Genomic DNA, 22,017 nt, shown 5'->3' on the forward strand with positions numbered 1-22,017 from the left:
CAATATAAAGGCTAGATTCGAAATAAAGTAGTAACATGATACCTATATTAATATCAGTCTGCATGCAAATGAAGGTGTGCCTCAGTTCTTCACTCTTTAAGTGAATTGCTAATAAGGCAGATTCAATATCACATTATTTGGTTTTTGGTCTGAGAATCTACCTAAGTTTGTGGAGGCTCATTACAAGGTGGGGCCTGGGTAATAAAATTTTCATCCATGGCAGATAAAAGAGCATCCATTATGGAGTATCCTTATTGTTGAAATAAAAGATCTTTGAAAATGAAGTAAACAGTCATGATGAACAATTAATTATAAAGTTAAAATAAAGTAAAATTTTACATTTTATAAAGTATTAATATTTCAAAACCTTCGTCAACTTTCAGGATCATGACTTACAACTCAATTTTATCTTATCACTGTCATTATTGCCTTCTTTACCCATAGACTATTTCCTCCTCCCCATCCTCATTATATTTTTTCCTTAAAAAAAAAAAACAAAACCAAACACCTTACTTTTTGTCTTAGTATCAATATTAAGTATGGGTTCCAAGATAAAAAAAGCAGTAAGGGCTAGGCAATGGGGGTTAAGTAAATTGCTGGGAAGTGTCTGAGGCCCAAATTTGAACCCATGACCTTTCATCTCTAGGCCTGGCTCTCTATTCAATGAGTCACTTAGCTGCCCCTACACATACTTTTCAAGAGGAACACTTTAGCTAAATACTGTTTATTGCAATGTAAGTCCAAAGTTCATTTCTTTTATCTTTAAGTTCAAAACTTGAGTCACCTCTCACTTTTGCAAAGATTTCTACAAAGTAAAACATAAAAAAGAGAATTATAAGTGAAACTTAAATATCCTGTACTACTTTAAAAAAGGTATGTAATAAAATTTGACACATTATTTTCAACTGTCGTGATTATCAGGGAGGAAGGCATCCAGCTTGTTGGCTTGTGTTAACACAACACTGGCTTTCCTACTGCCTACTGGATTTGTTACCATTTTGTGTTTTTCTGGGATAAAGCCACTTAGTATAGTCTCTCATTAGATTTCATGATCTCTTGGCCTTGTGCTATTTTTAGGGTTTTAATGGAGTAGATTAGTAGGAGCTGAGCTGCCTGCTGTCTCTGCTGTCTTGTTCTGAAAGCCATCCTGACTTGTATCAACTTGGGTTAAATACTCATTAGTTCCCCAGAAAACAAATAGAAAGGGAAGGAAAATTCAAAAGTCTGCAACTGGCAACAAAAAACCCTTCATTGTATGATTTTATTCAACTATTGTCCCTCTATGCCAAAGTAAATACGAAAAACATCAGCACATCCTCTGGCATTTAAAAATTGATAAAGCTGACCCAAATCCATGTGATTTCCTCTGTTTCCATTTGTATCAAAAACTTTTTCTTCAAAATTAAAAAATTTTCTTTGTTTTTGTATTTCTGCATGTGTGCCATCAAAGGTAATGTCTTCTCTATGGCGAATTAAAATTCTCTTCCATGCTAATCTTCGGAGTCTGAAAAAAAATTTTCAAAGAAAAAAATTTCAAAATGTAAAGTACATTCAAGAACTTTTAAAAATAAAGGCAATACAGAGAAGAATTTGACTTACCAACCCATCTTTCAGTGCAATGAAATCTGTTTTTGACAGAATTAGCATGTGTTGGAAAGAACACTGTACTTAGGATAAGGACTAATGATTATAGATTTAGATATGGGAAAAGACCCTCATTTTTCAGATCCAGACAGATCAAGTGATTTGCTCTGATTACACAATGTATAAATATCAGAGTCAGAATCAGAACTGAGGTTCTCTGTCTCCAAATTCAGTTTGATTTCTATAATGTACTATACATGGTAATACACATACCATTATTGGCCCTACCATTTATTAGGGCTTTCTGTTTGTTTTTGTTTAAATTTTAAGGCAGTCATCTAAACTCTCTGATCCTTAGAATTCTATAAAATAAGAATGGCAATACTTATACTAGCTATAAGGTGATTGTAAATAAAATGTAAAATGAAATATTTACCTATTATTATAGATTATCCTTAAAACAAACTTCCGCTACACCTACTATGCCCTTCAAACTCTTATCATATTATTCTTTTCCCTTTCTCAGCCAAAATCTTAGAAAACAGTGACTGTACTCATTTAACTTTCACTTATTCCTCAACCTTTTGCAATCTGGCTTTTGACCCTATCAGCTCTACTGAAACTGCTCTCCAAAGTTACCAATCTTCCCTTAATTCCCAACTCTTATGTTTCTTTTTCAGTCCTCATCTTTCCTGACCCTCATCTGCATTTATTAATCAACCTTCCTCTGGGATTTTGACAATCCTATTCTGTTTTTTATTTTTGTTTTTTACCTTTATTGACTGTTCCTTCTCGGTCTTCTTTTTGGTTCAACTTCCATACTGGAACCTCTAATTATTAATGTAATACAAGATTTTTCATCCTGAGACCTCTTTTGTTTTTCCTATACATTCTTAAAGATCTTATCAGTTTTCATAAATTATACATATGACTCACGGATCTATATATTAAGTCGAAGTTTATCTTCTGAGCTCTAGTCCAATATCTGCAACTCCTTACCAAACATTTCAAACTGGATATTCTAGAGCCATCTTAAATTCATCATATCTCCAAAAGAACTGATTTACTCCCTACTTCCATCTCTATCCTCTTCTAAGCTATCCTATTTATGTTAAAGTCACTATCATTTTCCCCATATTTCAGGTTTATAGTTTTAGTGTTACCTCCCAACTCCTCATTTTCACTCATCCCATATATTTAATCAGTTACCACATCTTGTCATTTTCTTTTTATACATTCCTCACCTCTAACTCCTTTTCTCTACTCATGTAGCCACCATATTACTTTATGCCTCATCACTTTTATCTAGACTGACTCAAGTCTTTCCTCACTCCAATTTATCCTCCACATAGCTGAAAAATCATTTTCTTCAAGCAGATCTGACCATGTTATTCCTCTCCTCAATAAATTCTAGTGGCTCTATTGCCTTGAGAATAAAATATAAATTCCTCTGTATGGTTTTAAAACCTATTAAAATTTGGCCTGAAGCATTCTTTCCAGCTTCATTATACATTATACTTCTTCTAATGTTCTAAAGTTTAGTCAAACTAGCCTACTTCTTTTTCTTCAACATAGAACTCCATCTCAAATGTCCTTGTCCTGGTTGTCTCCTATAACTGGTATGTACTTTCTTCTTACATTGACCCAATAGAACCTCTCACTTTCTTCAAGACATATCTGAAGCAATGCCTACTATAGGAACACTTTCCTAATTCTTCCAATTGCTAATACTCTCTCTTCCTATCTTCCTTATGTTTATTGTGTACATACTTATATGAAAATATAGAATTTATATGTACATGTCATTCTCCCTTAGTAGAAGGTAAGTTCTTTAAAAGCAAAAAGTATTTCATTTTTTTACTTTGGATCTGTAGAGCCTACCATGGTGCTTGGCACATATAAGGCAATCATTTCTTTTTTTTTTTTAAACCCTTAACTTTTGTGTATTGGCTCATAGGTGGAAGAGTGGTAATGGGGGTCAAGTGGCTTGCCCAGGGTCACACAGCTCGGAAGTGTCTGAGACTGCATTTGAACCTGGGACCTCCCGTCTCTAGGTCTGACTCTCAATCCACTGAGCTACCCAGCTGCCCCCAAGGGAATCAATTCTTGATTTGTAACATCAGGACCTGTATAACATAGGAAAAAAAACAAAAACAAACAAACAGAAATAAACAAACCTTGCCCAGAACTCTTCGCATGAACTTTGTGAACCTTCAACACAAATAATACCAGGCTTCCCAGGCATGCTAAATCCAGAAAGAGTGAGATCTTTTGCCCATTCTAGAATATATTTTCTTTTATGTTTGTTGTAAATGTGATGGCTATAGATCCAAAGTCTGGTGAAAATTACATCTGTTGAATGAGTTGGAGTTGTGTTGGCAGTAGTAGATGAAGGTTCTCTTTTAATATAAGTAGATGCATGTTCTTTAACCCATTCTGTTGCATTTAGTATACAGACTTCACCACAGTATCCTTTTTGAAGGTATGCAGTTAGGTCTGTGTTCAGCTGGGACTGCTGAGGTCTACTTAATGAATGTGATCTGATGAAAAATAAAAGCAGAGAAGATTTTTTAAATTTTCTTATACCAAATATCTCAAATATTAAAAATGTCTTAGTTCTTTAATGTAATCTTTGGTAAAGAGTTTCTCTAATATTGTTGTTGTTGATATTGTATGTTTTATAACATACCTGACAGTAATTTCAGGCAGGATTGCAGGATACTGAAAAGGGAGGGCACAAGATAAAGAAAACATAACCTGAAAATAGAGAATAATGCTTTAGGACTTTGTACTAACAATTGATATGTCTATATTTCCTTTAAAAATGAAAGTGAGTTACCATAGATTCATCAGAAATCTGTAGTTTTATATTTATAGTAAAGTGAACTTTTGAAGATGGCATTTCTGTGGTCCTCTTTTCCACATAATCTTTCAGTTCTGCTAAAGCCAGATGATCATGTACTAGGAATTCATTCTCATCAGGAAACATACTAGAGAGCAGGTCTAATTCAGAAAGCTGAGCTTCAGCTTGCTTTATTTCAGTCATTTTAGGCTGTTTAGGAAAATGAGATAAAAAAGATTTTTAAAACATGATTTATGATTTAAAAAATTAAAATTAAAAAATGGGGCCTCCTAAATGAAGATGTGTTGATGGTCATATAAGTCCCAAATTTACATATGGCTATTATTTCTCCTGTACCTCAACTTGTTTTAATTTGAAGGGAAGCTAAAGAATTTAAATTGAGGAGGCAGCTAGAGTAGAGACTATGATTCACATGCTAAATGTAATGGTAAGGAAAAGTGACCTATTTTGTCCATAGCCCATAGATGCTAGCTACAAAATCTGGCCAGAATGGACAAAATCCTAGAGAAAAAACAATTAGTTTGGGAGAGGATACTAGAAGAATCTCAGGGTAAGGGTCCTAAGGATCACATATTTGGAGCCAGATCTCAAAGGAACGTTGTAAGTCATCTAATTCAATACTTTTTTATAAATGAGGTTACTGATGCCCTGGCTTATCTGCCCCTGCCCAAAGTCACAAAGAGGAGGCAGGATTCAAAACTACTATACCACAAAAGAAATGGATTCTCAGACCACACAGTGGAAAGGGAGGTGTCAGACAAGTATATTAACTAGGAGGTGGGAGAAGGGTTTAGAATGAATTTACTATGCTTCCTCCATCCATCCCACCCCTGCACAGGTAGGCAGTTAACTGGGGAAAAGTACAAGCTGTCAAAAACTTAGGAAATGGTGTGGCTCAGGCACTGGCATGTAGTATAGCATCCCGGGGAAACGGGAATAACCCGGCAGGGTGTTTCTACATTGTTCCTGTGTGCTACCTGTTTTTTTCACGCTCACCTAGGGTGTTGGCTCCCGACCCTATCCCCTCCACGCCCCAAGTGACGCTGCCTGGGAGAAAAGTATAAACTCCCCTGTTTTTCTGTAGCACAGAACAGAGCCCCGGACAGACGGTCGTAGACCATTGTTTCAGCAAGGTGGGTGCGTTAGAATGAAATACTAATTCTCTGGAGGCCACAGATAGAATGGAGCGCTACAAGCTACTGAATTAAAATCTCCGGATTCTGAATCTGTCTCAGCTACAAGAGTAGAGAACTGGAGAGATCCCACCGAAGTACCTACCCTAGAAGTGAGAAGCGAAACTTCCGGGTCCTCCCTGAGAGATGCGCGCGCATCTCGGGAAGGCGGAGGCGTACGCGGCTGGAGGAATTCAAGCATTTAATACTATCCCATAATGCCCCTTTCCGGAAATTAACGCGGGTCCTTGAGCTGTTCTGGGCGTAGATTTTGTCGTGGTTGAGTCGTCACTTAGAAGAGGTGGGACCCTAGGGTAATCGCGAACTCCTTAGAGAGGAAGCTATGGGAGCAGTGTCTGTAGGTGAGTCCCTGCTTCTCTTGACACGCTGTCACCACCGCTTCTCATCCTCAGGATTGTGAGCCAGACACTCGTCTCTTCCTTTTTTTAGCCTCAGGAGCTGCTCTCTGTAGGGCCCTTTCACCTTCCTCGAGTTCTTGGACCAACTGCAGGCTCCTGCGTCCTACTGGTTGTGTGTTCCATCAGTTAAGTGAATTGTCCAATGAGAGAAGTCAGTCGTGGCCTTCCCTTATAGCAAACGAGGCGATTTCTGGGTTGGAGACCTTGAAGTTTCAGTTGCCGGGTGGCACCGTTTGGGTGGGTTTGGGGACTGGTGGGCAGCTCCAGGAAACCACGTGGTAGGAGGAGCTTTGGTGGGAGTTTTCACGTGGTGCCAATTCTAGCAGGCACTGGCCAAGTGAATTACTGGTTATTATGGCGAACTGTTGGGAGAGAATATGTGGATTTGAGTAAGGGACTTAACCTCCCCGGCCTGCTTTTTGCCCGATATTCGATTCTGTTACTAGACAGTTTGTAAGGTCCCTTTTGCTTCTAAAATCTTGTGATCCTACAACAACCCTGTTGCAACTGCACAAACAAGAGCTAATGATAATACTCAGAGGAGACCTTACAATTATATTTTGAGGAAGAAGTTGGCCGAGGAGAGGAATGAAAAAGAAGAGGATGCCAGCCTAGACTTGTCTAACTGGTTGAGGTGTGGTGTGTTTCCTAAAATACATAATTTATCTAAGATAAAATTCCTTTCGGGCTTTAATTGTATATAGATTAGGTGCTGCAATGTGGCTTACAATATATATTGCAAGCACTATATTTGCTCCCAAGGTATTCTGTATAGTTGTAAAATGTTATGTAATATATTACAAACCCCAGGATTAACTTTGAACGCTCATATCTTCAACATGCAACAATTTTTTAAAGTTTTCTGATGGACCAAGATACTTAGATAGTGGGGAAAGAATACTGGCTTGGGATCACTGGACCTAGATTCTGTTCCCTTTTGTCACCATCTAGCAATGTTGCCTTGTGTGTTGCATTTTGTGAAATTAAGGGGTTTTGATTTTTCTTCCACTGCTAATGTTTTATGTCTTTATTACTACCACAGTTAAATGAAAGATTTGAGTGCAAACACCTCCTTTCCTCTTCCCTACTTTCCCAGACTTAATGCCCCCCCCCATCCAAATGGTTCTACCATATTCCTCTGTATTTTACTCACCTGATATTGTACTTTTTCCCTAGAATACCCTTTTCCCATATATTGAGTAGTTCAATCTCAAATATTTATGCTTTGACTACTATACACTATATATTCTGTGAGGTGCTCTGAGAAAATACCAAAGAATATCAGTCAATCAGCAAACACTCAAAATATGCTTTTTGTGTGTCAGGTTTTGGGGGCACAAAGACAAAAATGAAACTGTTTTTGCTTCCAAAAAACTTAATATTCTCTTGAGGGAGACAGTGAATACATACATACATGTATAAGACACATAAATTAGACACAAAGTAGCTTTGGATGGGGAAGGCTCTAGCAGCTGAAGGAACTAGTCAAGGCTTTCTTTCAGAAATCAGTACTTGAACTGAAATTGAAGGAAGACAAGGATTCCAAGAGTTGGAAATGAGGAAACTGAGAGGGCAATGCCAAGATCTAGAAAGGGAAGGTGTTTTGTTTTTTTTTTTTAAATGAAAACCCCTTACTTTTTGTCTTAGTAGGCAGAAGAATTGTAAGGGTTAGGCATTTGGAGTTAAGTGCCCAGGATTGTCACAGAGCTAGGAAGTATGAGGCTAGATTTGAACCCCAGAACCTCCTGTCTCTAAGCCTGCTTTTCTATCCATTGAGCTACCTATTTGCCTCTAGAGATAGAAGTTCAAACATTCTATGTGAGGGAAAGCAAATAGTTTTGTACAACTAGGCCATTGAGTAGTGGTCTACTCTTCCATTGATTAAAGATTAAAGATTAAAATAAGTATAAGATTAAAGACAGGAAGGAGCCCTGTTATAAGGCGGATTGAATGCCAAACAGAGCTTGAATTTGATCCTAGTGGTAAAATGGATCAACTGGAGTTTAAATGATTTAGGATAAGGGGAAGATGATATGGTCAGATTTGTATATTAGGAAGATCAACATGATAACTTGCAGGGAGATCAGTTTACAAGGCTGTTGTAATAATTCAAGTCAGAAGTAATGAGAGCCTGAATGAGGATGATAGTCCTGTGAATGGAGAGAAATGGACACAGTTAAGAGATGAGGAGATAAAAGTAACATGTACAAAATGACTACCAAGTTTGTAAATTTGGGAAATTATAAGGATAATATTAATAAGAACAAGAACTAGCATTTATATAGCACTTTAATATTTGCAAAAAACTTTACAAATATTATTCCACTTTGCCTTCACGACAATCCTGAGAAGTAGGTGCTCTTTATTTTACAGATAAGGAAATTGAAGCAGATGTAGATTTAAGTGCCTATGGTCATATAGGATGTATTTGAACTCCAATCTTCCTGATTCTAAGTGTAACACTTTATCTAAGCTTCCATTTAACTTTCTTAATAGTATAGTGGAGCTCTCAACAGTAATAGGGATGTTTGGAAGAATGGTAGTTTTTAAGAAATGTCTCTAGGTCAACTAGATTGAAATATCTAATTGGCAGCTTGTGATGTGGGATTGGCCCTCATGAAAAGTCTTAAGGACTGATATATTGATCTGAGAGGATACATTTATGTTAGGATACATTTTATATGCATAAATATATATGTATATACATATATGTTATACATTAGAGGATACATTATCCCTGGAGAAGATACTTAACTGCCAAAGATAATAAATGTGATTAAGTGCCAGTATGAATTGCAGAGTGAGTATCCAGTTCAGAAGAGTAAAAAGGTCAGAAAAGGCATCATGGGGGATTTGACACTGATACCTAGGTCTTGGAGGATGGATAAAGTTTGGCTAGTTGGAGAAGTGTAGGTGACATTTCAGACTGGGGCATGATATAAGCATAGGAATAGAGTTAAGAACAAAGGTTATGACCAGGGAGAAGGCTATCTTTTTTATATTGGAAATAATATTGTACTAGGATTTAGAAGGCTAGATCCCAGACCTATTACTTAATTGCTTTATGACCTTGCACAAGGCATAATCTCCATGAGCCTCAGTTTCCCTGTATAAGATAGGTATAATGATATTTTTCCTTCTTAACGTACAGGATTATGAGAGGGAACATTGATTGGAACATTCTCACATCTTCATTCTCACATCTATGCAAATGATTCCAAATCGCTGACTGAGCCAGATTCTTTCCTAACTTCCATGACCATATTTCTAGTTTCCTGAATGTGGGACATCTCCATATGAATATGGATATAGTTACCATCACTTCAAACTCAGCATATCTAGAATTGAAATTAATCATCTTTCTCCCCCCAAAAGAAGAACAGTAACAAACAAAACCTTGTTTGTCTAGCTTCCCTATTTCTACTGATACTTTTTACTAGTTTGGACAGAATAAAAATTTTAGCTCATAAGAAGTTAATTACTCAAATAAGTAGGAATGTAATAAGAGGTTAACTAGTTGCTCTGATAATTAAAAACCAAAAATAAATCCCTACTCTGTGTTAGATCTGGATTTACCCATACAAAATTAAGGTTCATCCCTGCCTTGACGGAACTTATGATTTCAAATCAACATCATTAGGCACTGAAAGAAATGGCAGATCTCTCAGTCTTCAAAACAGGGAAGAGAATGGGATCCATAAACTATAGACCAATGAGTTTGATTTCAATTGCTAACAAATCCTATAACAGATTATTTTATTTTATTTTTCCCTTATAAGAGATTATTAAAGGAGCTCTTGATTACAAAGAACTAGCTTGGTAATGGTGATGGTAATGATGATTATGATCATGATAATTAACATTTACATAGCACTTTAAGGTTTGTTAAGAGCTTTACATATATCTAATTTTATCCTTTTAATAGCTCTGGGAGGTAGGTGTTATTGTTATCCCCATTTTACAATTGAAGAAACTGAGGCAAAAAAGAGGGTCACTTAAATGACTTGCCCAGAGTCATATAGCAGCTACGTTTTTTTTTGTTGTTGTTTTTAATTTTTTAAACCCTTAATTTCTGTGTATTGTCTCCTTGGTGGAAGAGTGGTAAGGGTGGGCAATGGGGGAGTCAAGTGACTTGCCCAGGGTCACACAGCTGGGAAGTGTCTGAGGCCAGATTTGAACCTGGGACCTCCTGGCTCTCAATCCACTAAGCTACCCAGCTGTCCCCAGCAGCTACGGTTTGGAGGCTAGATTTGAACCCAGATCCTTCTGTTTGCAGGTTCCATGCTAGCATTGTACAAATATATTTTTATTTTATCCTCACAACAACCCTGAGAGGTAGGTGCTTTTATTATCCCCCTACTTGAGGAAATTGAGGAGCAGGTCTAAGTTAAGTGACTTGCCCAGGGTCACACAGTATCCAAGGGCACATTTGAACTCAAAATTTCTGGACTCAAGTCCAGGACCCTGTTCACCTAGCTTCCTTCAGACAACATTTCATTTTTTTCCCCCAGCAAATCTGGACAATTTCATAGATATGCTTTACCTAAATTTAACAGCATTTGTTAAAAGTCTTTCATGATTTTCTTATGGACAAAATAGTAAGGTAAATTCAGAAGTTCTTAAAAATTAATGGTTATTTCCATTTAACATCTGTATTTGACTATAGGAATTTCCTAACTAACTTTTTCTAACCCCTTTACACTATATAACCCCTTCCACTATATGTGGAATTTCTAAAAAGCAACTTTTTTTTTCCAATCAGCAAAATTCTTTCTTCTAGCTGCCCCCCCCCAACCTTTCCTTCCTTAATGAAAACCAAAAACCAGAATTTCTGTTACAGATATATAGAGTCAAACAAAACAATTTCCACTTTGGCTGTGCAAAAAAAAAAAAAAAAGTTTCATCACTGACTCCTTCATTCATCTCTATAGCAAGAATTGGGAAGCATCATTAGTCCTCTGGAACCATACTTAATCATTCCACCAATCAAAGTTCCTAAGTTTTTCAAAATTATTTGTCTTTACCAGTATAGTAATTAATTACTCTCTTGGTTATGTTCATTTAATTCTGCCTCATTTCATTCAAGTCTTCCCAGATTTCTCTGAAAACAGAGAATGATGCCATCCCCCCTCCATTATTTCTTTTATTTTCTTTCCTTTTTAAAAAAAATTTTAAATATTTGATTTAATTTAATATTTAAAAATTTAAATATTCTTAAAATAGACCTTCTGTCTTAGAATCAACACTGTGAATTGGTTCTAAGGCAGAAGAGTGGTAAGGGCTAGGCAATGGGGGTTAAATGACTTGTCCAGGGTCACACAGCCAAGAAGTGTTTGAGCCCAGATTTGAACCTAGGACTTCCTGTCTCTAGGCTTGGCTCTAAATCGACTGAGCCATCCAGCTGCCCCCTCCTCCCCCCATTATTTCTTATAGCTCAATAGTCTTCCATCAAATTTATGTAACAAATTTCAGTTATTCCCCAATTTATCAAAACCACTCAGATTCCCATTTTTTGCCACCTCAAAAAAGAACCTATAGATTTTTTTTGTACATCCTCAGAGTTTGTTTTGCTTGGGACTGACTAATCCTTCTCTTAATCCACCCTCCCTCTAATTTCCTCCTTCACTCATATTTCCCTTACCTTCTATTTCACTGTTGAGTGAAATGTATTTTTGTTGGATACAATATATATGTGTCTATGTATTGTTCCTCATTTCCAGATGAGTAAGGGGTTGAATGTCAGCTGTTCTTCTTACCTATTTTTCCTTGTTTGTATAGACTTCTACTTGAGCACCCTGATTATTATGTGAGATAATTTTTCCTAACCTTCCTTTCTCTTCCTGTCACCCCTCCATCCCCCATCTATTCTTCTTTCCATTCTTCTCAGCCATTCCCAGGCCTTGTCTAATTAGACTTTCTTTATGCCCCCTGATGAGGATAGGGTTCAGAAGGTGATACACATGTATCATTTCCATATTTGAATATTTACCTTTTTCTGATTCTCTTAACTCCTGTGTCTGAACTTCAGATTTTCTCTGAACCTGTCTTCATTTTTATCAGGAGTGCTTGTCAGCCTTCGGTTGCATTGGAGATCCATTTTTTTTCTGCTATGCAATTATACTGTTTTGCCAAGTTATTCTTGGTCTTAAAACTATTTCTTTTGCCTTTTGGAATATTTTATTCTAAACTTTCCTTTATTGTAGTTGCTGCTAAATTATGTGTGATTCATGTAATATACTTAGTCTCTTTAGTACTTGAATTCTTTATTTCGGGCTTCTTGAAGTATTTTTTTCCCATAAGTTGGGAGCTCTGGATTTTGGTTGATATACCTGAGAGTTTTCATTTTGCAGTTTCTTTTAAGAAGTTGACTGGTGGGTTTTTTTATGTTCTAGAAGGTGATTAGAAGATTCTTCCAATTTATACTTTTCCCTCTTGTACCAAGAAATTTTGACAGTTCAAAAAAAAAAGATTTCTTGAAATATGTATTAGTTCCTTCTGTGGTAGTAATGTTTAAATAATCCAAAGAATCTGTTTTTTTCAGATCAGTTGTTTTTGCTGTGGTACCTTACATTTTTCTTTTTTTCTTCAGTCTTCTGACTTAGATTTAATATTTTGTGTTCTCTTATAGAGTCATTGATTTTATTTAGCACATTCTAATTTTCAGAGTTTATTGCTTGGTTACAGTTTCTTGAGTCCTATATCAAACTCTTAATTCTTTCCCCAATTTTTTCTTCCATAGCTCTCATTTCTTTGCTGTTTTTTCCTCAAGTGCCTCATTTCATTGTAAGAATTTTTTTTCACATTTCCAAGAGCTCTTCCAAAAATTCTAGTGGAAGTTTTGTCCAAGCTATGATTTTTTTCTGATTCTTTGCTTATAGTACTTTTGCAGCCATTTTTTTTTCTTTCGCTAATCAAAACAAAAAGCCAAAATCCCTATTATAGCTATGTAGAGTCAAACAAAACACATTTCCACTTCGGCTGTTCAAAAAAAAAAATGTTTCTTCACTGAGCCATTCATCTCTGTAGCAGGAATTAGTTAGCATCTTTAGTCCTCTAGAACTATACATAATCATTCAACCAATCCTAGTTTTATTTATTTTTTTACTCTATGGTGGGTTTTTTTTTTTTTTTGCTTTAAATTTTGTTAATTTCTTCTTTGACTTTTAGTATTTCTACTTTGTTTAATTGAGAGATTTTAATTTGTTGGTTTCTGGGTGTTTTTTTTTTAAATTTTAGTTGCATACTTTATTGTATACTTTTTATTTATCCTCTTTTTATCTCTTATTGATAAAAGATATGGTTTTTTTTTAAAACCCTTGTACTTTGGTGCATTGTCTCATAGGTGGAAGATTGGTAAGGGTGGGCAATGGGGGTCAAGTGACTTGCCCAGGGTCACACAGCTGGGAAGTGGCTGAGGCCGGGTTTGAACCTAGGACCTCCTGTCTCTAGGCCTGACTCTTACTCCACTGAGCTACCCAGCTGCCCCTATCTTTTTTTTTAATTAATTAATTTAGAATAGTTTTCCATGGTTCCATCATTCATGTTCTTTCTTTCGCTTCTTCCCACCCCCCTCCATAGCCAATGAGCAATTCCAGTGGGTTTTACATGTGTCATTTATCAAGACCTATTTCCATATTATTATTTATGTTTGCACTAGAGTGATCATTTAGAGTCCATGTCCCCAGTCATATCCCCAAAAGATGTAAGTTTTCTGCAAAGGATTGCTTTGACTGCCTGCCTCTTGAAATTTTGGTATATTTTCCCATCTTGTCATTATCTTTAATGAAATTTTTAATTATTTTTGTGATTTTTTTCTTTGATCCACTCATTTTTTAGAATAAAATTATTTAGTTTCCAATTTATCCTTGATTAATATAATTTTATTGCATATCGTGGTACATAAAAGATGTTTAATTTTTCTGCATTTTTGTGAAATTTTTATGTACTAATACATAATTTTTGTTGAAGGTGCCATATGTATCTGCAAAATATGCAGACTTTTATATTTTTTCTATGATCTCAAGAGTTCTATTATATTTCACTGTATTAAAATCCATTTAAGTCCTTTCCTGCTTTGGGAGGGGGATGATGTTAAATTTATTAGGTCTGAGATGGGTAAATTGAGCCCCCTCTTGTGTTTTAACTTCTCTCTGTTAACTTACTTAGCTTTTCCATTAAGAATTTGCATACTATGCTTTTTAGAACATATATATTTATGATACTCAGTCATTGTGTATAGTACTTTTCAGCAAAATCAAGTTTCCCGCTTGATCCTTTTAAAAGTATTTTTGCTCTTGCTTTGGCTGAAGTCAGGATTGCTACCCCTTCCATTTTTACTTCACTCAAAACAGAATAGATTTTTTTTTTATCCTGGTGCAAGATGTATATGCAGCTAATAGTGCAAGACCTTACAAAACTGATGGCAGAATTGTTGAACCAAAGAAAGCTATTTCCATAGAAGACACTTAAAGACCAAGTACCCACTTAACTGTGAAAAAGATTTTAATGGATAGGATTAAAGAGATAATAAAGGAGTATCACTTAAGAGACCACTTTAAGCAACATGGAAAAATTGAAATTATTGAAATCATAACTAACCAAGGCAGTGGCAAAAGAGGGTTTGTGTTTTTTTAAGTAACCCTTACCTTCTGTCTTAAAATCTATACTGTGTATTGGTTCTAAGGCAGAAGAGCTAGGCACTGGGGGTTAAGTGACTTGCCCAGGGTCACACAGCTAGGAAGTGTCTGAGGCCAGATTCAAACCTAGGACCCTCCATAGCTAGGCCTGGCTCTCAATCCACTGAGCCACCCAGCTGCCCCGGGGCTTTTCTTTTGTCATTTTTGATGATCATGATTCCATGGATAAAATTGTCATTCAAAAATACCATATTAATGGCCACAAGTGTGGAAGAAAGCCTTATCTAAGCAAGAAATGATTACTATTTCCTCTAGTCAAAGAGGTTGAAGTGGAAACTTTGGTGGTGACCATGGATATGCCTTTGGTAGAAATGACAACTTTGGCTATTGCGTAAACTTTAGCAGGTGTGATAGCAGTCATTAAGATGGAGGATGTAGTAGAAATAGCTACAGTGAATTTGACAATGATGGTGGCTGTGGAGTAGGTAGTTCTGGTCACTCTAGAGGAAACATGAATTATAGAAATAGTAGATAGCATCATGAAAACAAGGGCAGTGGCTATGCCAGGAATGATAACTGTGACATCAGAGGAGGCAGACATTACTTGGTAGTATAGTGGAAGCAACTTTGGAAGTAGTAGAAGCTACAATAAATTTTCTTTTTTAAACCCATACATTCTGCCCTAGTAACAACTCTCAGACAGAATGGCAAGTGATTTTTCCCAGGGTCACACAGATAGGAAGTGTCTGAGGACAGATTTGAACCCAGATTCTCCCAACTCCAGTACTGGCACTCGTGCCACCTAGCTGCTCCAACAATGATTTTGACAACTATAATAATTAATCTTCAGAATTGTCTCATGAAGAAACTTTGGAGGTATAATATTGAAAATTAGTATTATGCCAAATGTAATATGCTAAATGCAATATTTAGCCAATGGTTTGGAAATATAATATTAGTTTTTAAAAAAGATTGTTGTAGTTGTCGTTTATAAAATAATTAACCCTTAAGTCATGAGGATGATAGTACCTTTTAATAGTTTTAATTTTAATATAATATAAAAACAGTCTAAGAAAGAAATAAGGAGGGAAGGAAATAGAAAAATATTTCCTAGCCTACTACCCTAATTTTACCAGCCCATGAGAGTGTTTTCCGCCCGAGCCACCAATGTCAAATCACAGAAAGACCTCCCAAGAACTACCTGATCTCCTCTACAGTCTCAATTTTTTTTATAGTCCTCTTTCTCCACTTCATTTCCCTGTGTGCTGGTTATCACATCTCAGGAACCAATCAAAGTCTTTCTGACCTGGATCCGTAATCTTAGTTCTGGGTTATTTTCTTAGGGCTCTACTGTGATCTCTGTTTAGAGCTTTCTAGCCACACTCATGGGCTGGCTTGGACGAGCAAAAAGTTCATGATCCTGGGAGGAAGGGGTTTCCTTTACACAATCCTCCCTGTAATTCTTTTGGGAGATGAGTGTGTTGAAATCTCCGAGATTTACATGCCTAGTCTCCCCAATGAATCATTTCACATAACCAGCTTATATCTCTAAAGATCTCTTACTAGAGGTGTATATAATATTGTACTTTCTAAGAAGAAATTACAGAGTTGGGGATAAGAGGGAAATAAAAGAGAGAGGAAAACCAAAGATTGGTAGGTGCACTGACAAAAAGCCAATTAGGGGACAATCCCTTTTGGCATAAGAAAGTGGTTCCCAAACTTTTTTGGCCTACCACCCCCTTTCCAGAAAAAATATTACTTAGTGTGCCCCCTGTCACATACTATCACCGCCTCCTTACAGTTATTCACCACCCCCAAAAGCACCTGTGGCCATCACCGCCCCCCTGGATCGCTGCAGCACCCACCAGGGGGCAGTGGCGCCCGCTTTGGGAATCAAAGTTTACATTCAGAGTAAACATATTCCACCCCCTTCAGTTTAATTTACTACATCCCAAAGTTCATTCTGGATTTTCTGATGCAATGTGTGGTTTCTGTAGGCTTCTTTATGGTGCCTTCTTCAAAAAGTTCACTTTCTTGATTTGGGTAGTTAGCAAACTTTCTCAAAAATTTTTTTTAATCTTGAATTTTACAAAAATTATACAATCCCCCTTGAGAAGGTTATTGGGGTGTTGTCAGACACCTGGATCAACCCAGGATACCTGCCTGAGTTATGGGGTATATAAATTAATTTTCAAGAGAAAATCCAAAAACAACAACAACAAAAAAAAAAAAGAGAGAGAGAGAGAGGGAGAGAAAATTAAATTTTGGGGAAAAAAATATCAAAACCAAATTGTATATAAAAAAATCTGAGTAAGCAAGAATAAGCCCATAGCAGGTCCTGGAATTTGTGCCAAGTTAAAGTGATTTACATCTGCTAAAGAAACTGCAACCTAAAGTAGGGGCAGATGGGCTAGCTCAGTGGATTGAGAGCCAGGCCTAGAGACGAAAGGTCCTAGGTTCAAGTCTGGGCTCAGACACTTCCCAGCTGGGTGACCCTGAGCGACTGTGTGACCCATTGCCTACTGGTTGTGGCCCTATGCTCCTAGAATGGAGTCCCAGGATTTAAAAAAAAAAAAAAAAAAAAAAAAAGTGATTTATGTCCCACAAGCCTGTAGGACAATTTTTTTTTAAACCCTTAACTTCTGTGTATTGACTCCTAGGTGGAAGAGTGGTAAGGGTGGGCAAGGCTGGTCAAGTGACTTGCCCAGGGTCACATAGCTGGGAAGTGTCTGAGGTCAGATTTGAACCTAGGACTCCCGTCTCTAGGCCTGACTCCCAATCCACTGAGCTACTCAGCTGCCCCCTTTAGGACAATTGTAAGGATATAGCACTTAAACATTGGTATCCAGGACTACAGAAAATTGCCATACTATAAAGAGAGGAAAAAGAGTCTAGATTTTGAAGTAAAAGGGAAGTATGATTCCCTGGTCTGATTTTATCTTCACTCTCAGAGCCAAAGTGGCAGCCAAACTGATGTACTTGTCGGAAATCTGGCATGAGGAAATCCTGCATCTGGTTGTCAAACAGCTGCTTCTTTGAACCTCAGAACAAGTCTTCTGTGTTGGTACAGATTCCCATCAATCCCACCAGGATTGGTCAGTCTCCTTGACCTTGTGCTTCTCGGCACTGTCTAGCGGTTCTTTTTATGATCTCTTCTTCTGAAATCAGACACAGTTATTAGTAACAGTCCCATGATATTTTAACAATTAATGGCAGGTTTCTATAGTCTAAAACTTTGGGGTATGCATTGATATTAGGGCTAATGGATATTTTAAGCTCATCCTTCAATATCAAAAGAACATTAATACTGGTTACATATGCTTCAAGTACAAAAAAATAAGAGAAGAAAAAAATTCAAATATCCTATTGCAAATAAAAGAAAAACAATAAAATTTTTTAAAATCAAAAATTCATAGTTCACATTCCATGACAATGCATCAGCTAAACTGTGTCCAACTTGTCTGTGAACTTTTATGATGGTATTATCTCTAGGACCATCATTGGAGTAGTAAAAATGAAAAGAACAATTGCATTACAGGATACAGTTAATCAGTGTCAATAGAATCCAAGAGTCCTTTTCTCCAATTTTGATAGCTCTTGGAGTGGTTAATAGGACTTGGAATGGACCTCCCCAGGCAGGCTGAGTTCCTCCAGTGCACTGGAAGTTCTTTATGTACACCTTGTCTCTTGAAGTGAGAAATCTGTAGGTCCTCCTTGTACAGCAGCTCCGGATTCATGGAGTTCTCTCAATTTGATTCGTAAGTCCTATATATATGAAGCAATAGAAGTGTCCCCTGTCCGTTCCTGCCCCCCCCCCCCTCGCCAGTAATGATGCGTATTTAGGAGAAAAAGGCTTAGCTTGTATGAGGGGGGTGTCTATAAAGCTTCTCAAATGGTGAGATGTGTAGATCTCCCCTGGGCCTGCTTCAATGATAAAAGAGAGCTAGAGGGAGAACTTCAGACCATTTTAAATGAATCTTGGTACTGTTAGAGGGATTTTCTTAACCTCTCCCTCTGGCTCCTTAAGAGGCTAAAGAGCAGGATTTCTAAGTAGATCAGAACTGACAGGAGTCAGTTAGCCAGAGCTGAAGATTTCATTACCAGGGAGACCAGGACTGAGGAGAAGTAGCAGCCAGCCCATGGACAGAAAGTTGGGGGGGGGGGCGGATTGGTCAGTGAGGAGATAAGGAAGCAGCTGCTGACAGTTGGTCTTTTGCCTCTAGGATCTCTAGAGAGCAGGTGGTCTGTCTCTGAGGCAAAGGCTTACTGCTAGTTGGCTTCTGACAGTTGGGCTGTTATAGAAAATTGAAGGAGTGAGTGAGTGAGTGGTAGCTGCCTCTTATTTTAGGGAAGTTAGGTAATTAGTGAATAATTTGTAGATAGAATAGAGTAGGCCTGGTGTGCCAGGCAGAAGATCCTCTCCTGAGAAGACAATTAGAGATAGTTTTAGGAAATTTTAGGTAGTATTAGGAATTTTTGGTATATTTATAAGGTATAAGTTTAATAACCTCTTTTCTATCTTACTATCTGTACTTATTTCTCTAATTAAGCAAAGTTTCTGTTAAACTGCTCTCCTCATGTTGTTGAATTCCATAATTTAACCCTTACAGTGCACAATTTTCCAATCATAATCTTAAGATCTCTATACATTCTCTCAACTTGGCCTGAGCTCTGGGGATGATATGGTACATGGAATTTGGGAGTGATCCCCAAACAAGAACAATCTGAGACAATATAGACAAATGACAAATCTGAGACAAAACCAAATCGGTAAAATGAGTTCCCCTATCTGAATCAATGTGTGCTGGCAAGCCAAAGTTGAAAATAACCTCTTTTAAGAGCATGCTGCCAACAAAAGCTGCTGTGGTGCAGGCTCTAGGAAATGCTTCCAGCCATCTGGTCAGCCGATCTACTATGACCAGACAAAATTTATAAAGTCCAGACTTTGGCATCATGATAAAGTCAGTTTGTAAATGCTCAAAAGGTGTGTAAGCCAGAGGATGCCCACCAAAAGCTTTGCCATGAAAGGCATGTTGGTTATAGGCTTGACAGGTGGGGTAGGCTGCACACACTTTAGAGGCTATGGTAGTTATACCAGGTGCTATCCATACTCTTTTAACAGAATCTATAATGCCCTGGGTGCCAAAGAGACAACTTTTGTGAATGGATAAGCATATTTGCTGATAAAAACTTATAGGGAGTAGGGGTTTTTCTTCAGATGACACTCATACTCCATTGATATGTTTTGCTTTAAACTTTTGCTTCCATTTTTCCACTTCCTGTTCATTATAAGAAAGGGATAAATTTGAGTCATTACAAGTTGCCAAAGTTGAAATTAATTCAATTCCTTCTAAGGCAGTGAGCTTTGCCATAGTATCTACCTGTTGGTTTCCTCTAGAGACAGGGTCAGGTCCACCTGTATGGGCAGAGCAATGAACTACAGCTAGGGCTTCAGGTAGCTGGAAAGCAGAAACACTTCATTAATGATTTCTGCATTTGTGATACATTTTCCAGCTGAGGTTAAAACCCTCCCCTTAGGAGCCATAGCATACCTACTGCGTGACATATTCTAAAGGCATATCTAGAGTCCCTGTAAATTGTTACCTTCTTATCTTTGGCAAATATACAGGCATGTTTTAGAGCTGTCAGTCCTGCAACTTGAGCACTTATATTTGAGGGCAGTGAAGATGACCACACAGTGGCAAATTCTGTGACTACAGCAACTCCAGTGTAGCGTATGCCATCCTTCATAAAAGAGGAACAATCAGTGAATAAGACTAAGTTTGGGTTGTCTAAAGGAGTGTCCAGGAGATTATCTTGAGGCTTTTCAGCCATGGACAATAAAGATTCACAACTGTGCAATGGTTCTCCTGAAACTGGTAAATCTGGAAGCAAGGTGGCAGTGTTAAGAACTGTACAGCATTTTAAGATAATATTTTCATTACCTATCAAGGTTACCTCATATCTTGCAAGTCTTTGATCAGAAAATGCCTGTGTTCTATGCCTTAGCAACAATGCCTCAACTTCATGTGGGCACATTATGGTTAATAGGCATCCCAATGTTAAATCAGTAGACTTAGTTACCAACAAAGCTGTGGCAGCTATGCCTATAAGACATGCTGGGGCTCCTGAAGCTCCTGTGTCCAGCTGGGCTGAATAATAAGCATCTGGACACTGAAGATGGCCTAAAGTTTGAGTTAAAACACCTGAAGCTACCCCCTCTCTGTTCATGTATATACAAAGTAAATGGCTTTTTGTAATCTGGAATGCCTAGAGCAAAGGCAGACAGGATAGCTCAGTGATGGGCAAACTACAGCCTGCAGGCCAGATGCAGTCCCCTGAAATGTTCTATCTGGCTCTGTGACATTATTCCTAATCTGACGAATACAATGAGTAGGATACAATACAACAAAACTTTGAAAGAGTTGCCTTAGAAACAGACTGACAGATGAGCATTTCCTTTCCTTTGGGCCCCTTCTTTAAAAAGTTTGTCCATCACTGGGTTAGCCTGTTTTAATTTTGAAAGAGCTAACAAGTGTTCTGACTCTAATCTAAGTGGTTCAGGGACTGAATTTTTTGTTAGAGCTATAAGGGTTTTAGTGATTTCCCCATAGCAAGGGATCCACTGTCTACAAAATCCTCTTGCTCCTAAAATTGCCCTCAACTGTTTCTTAGTAGAGGGGGCACTCAATTTCTGAATATCTTCAATGCACTTAGGGGAAATGGAGTGGGCATCTACAGTTAAACTGTAAATATTCCACATTAGGGAGACACCATTGAACCTTTGCCTTTGAGACCTTGTAGCTTCTCTTATGTCGCTCTAAGAGAAGATGTTTACTCTCTTCCTGGCATACTGTGGCATTTGGTGAGGCCAAGGGCAGATCATTTACAAATTGTATCAAACAGAAGTAACACATTAATGGTTGGTTTGTGGATTCCTGCAAAGGGGCTGCGACTACTCCTTGATTTGCTTTTTCTTTTTTAATTTTTTCAGTTAAATCTTTTATTTCCTTCCTTAATGCCTCCCCAGAGTCATTGTTCTCTTCATCTTTCTTTTCATGGCCAGTAAAGACATAAACTGCTACTCTTCTCAATTCCTCCAGATCCATATTAGTCCAGTTTGGGTAGTTAGTCTTAGTCTTTGACCACTTTACAACAGCTTTTTACAAACTGTCTTCTTATTTGTCTAACATCCCTTTCTCTGGAAAGATCCAGGTCTATATATCTACCTCCCACCTCAATAAGTCCATCCATAAACTGGGAGGGATTTTCATCATTTTTCTGCTAAATATTTTTTAATTTTGTCCATGTACCAGGCCTATGAGAACAAGCTTTCATTGTTT

General features: G+C 37.4%; 2 protein-coding genes and 1 pseudogene across 3 annotated transcripts in view; 2 read left to right on the forward strand and 1 right to left on the reverse strand.

Moving 5' to 3' along the window:
• Window positions 1-1,245: 1,245 nt before the first annotated feature.
• Window positions 1,246-5,812, reverse strand: RWDD2B (RWD domain containing 2B). Its single transcript, XM_044670284.1, has 5 exons — window positions 5,726-5,812; window positions 4,424-4,636; window positions 4,274-4,341; window positions 3,762-4,124; window positions 1,246-1,504 (listed from the first exon to the last, which is right to left on the reverse strand). Exons 2-5 carry the CDS (start codon window positions 4,628-4,630, stop codon window positions 1,270-1,272), a joined length of 873 nt encoding a protein of 290 aa, XP_044526219.1. The 5' UTR covers window positions 4,631-4,636; window positions 5,726-5,812; the 3' UTR covers window positions 1,246-1,269.
• On the forward strand, window positions 4,937-15,255 carry LOC123241658 (annotated as a pseudogene).
• The window catches only part of USP16 (ubiquitin specific peptidase 16), a 68,380-nt gene continuing 52,243 nt past the window's right edge, over window positions 5,881-22,017 (forward strand). For both annotated transcript variants that reach the window (XM_044670280.1, XM_044670279.1), the window contains exon 1: window positions 5,881-5,981. The gene's annotated coding sequence lies outside the window, so the exon portion shown is untranslated. The remainder of the gene's footprint in view (window positions 5,982-22,017) is intronic.

Source organism: Gracilinanus agilis, chromosome 3, assembly GCF_016433145.1.
Source record: "Gracilinanus agilis isolate LMUSP501 chromosome 3, AgileGrace, whole genome shotgun sequence".
In the NCBI taxonomy this organism is placed as follows: domain Eukaryota; kingdom Metazoa; phylum Chordata; class Mammalia; order Didelphimorphia; family Didelphidae; genus Gracilinanus; species Gracilinanus agilis.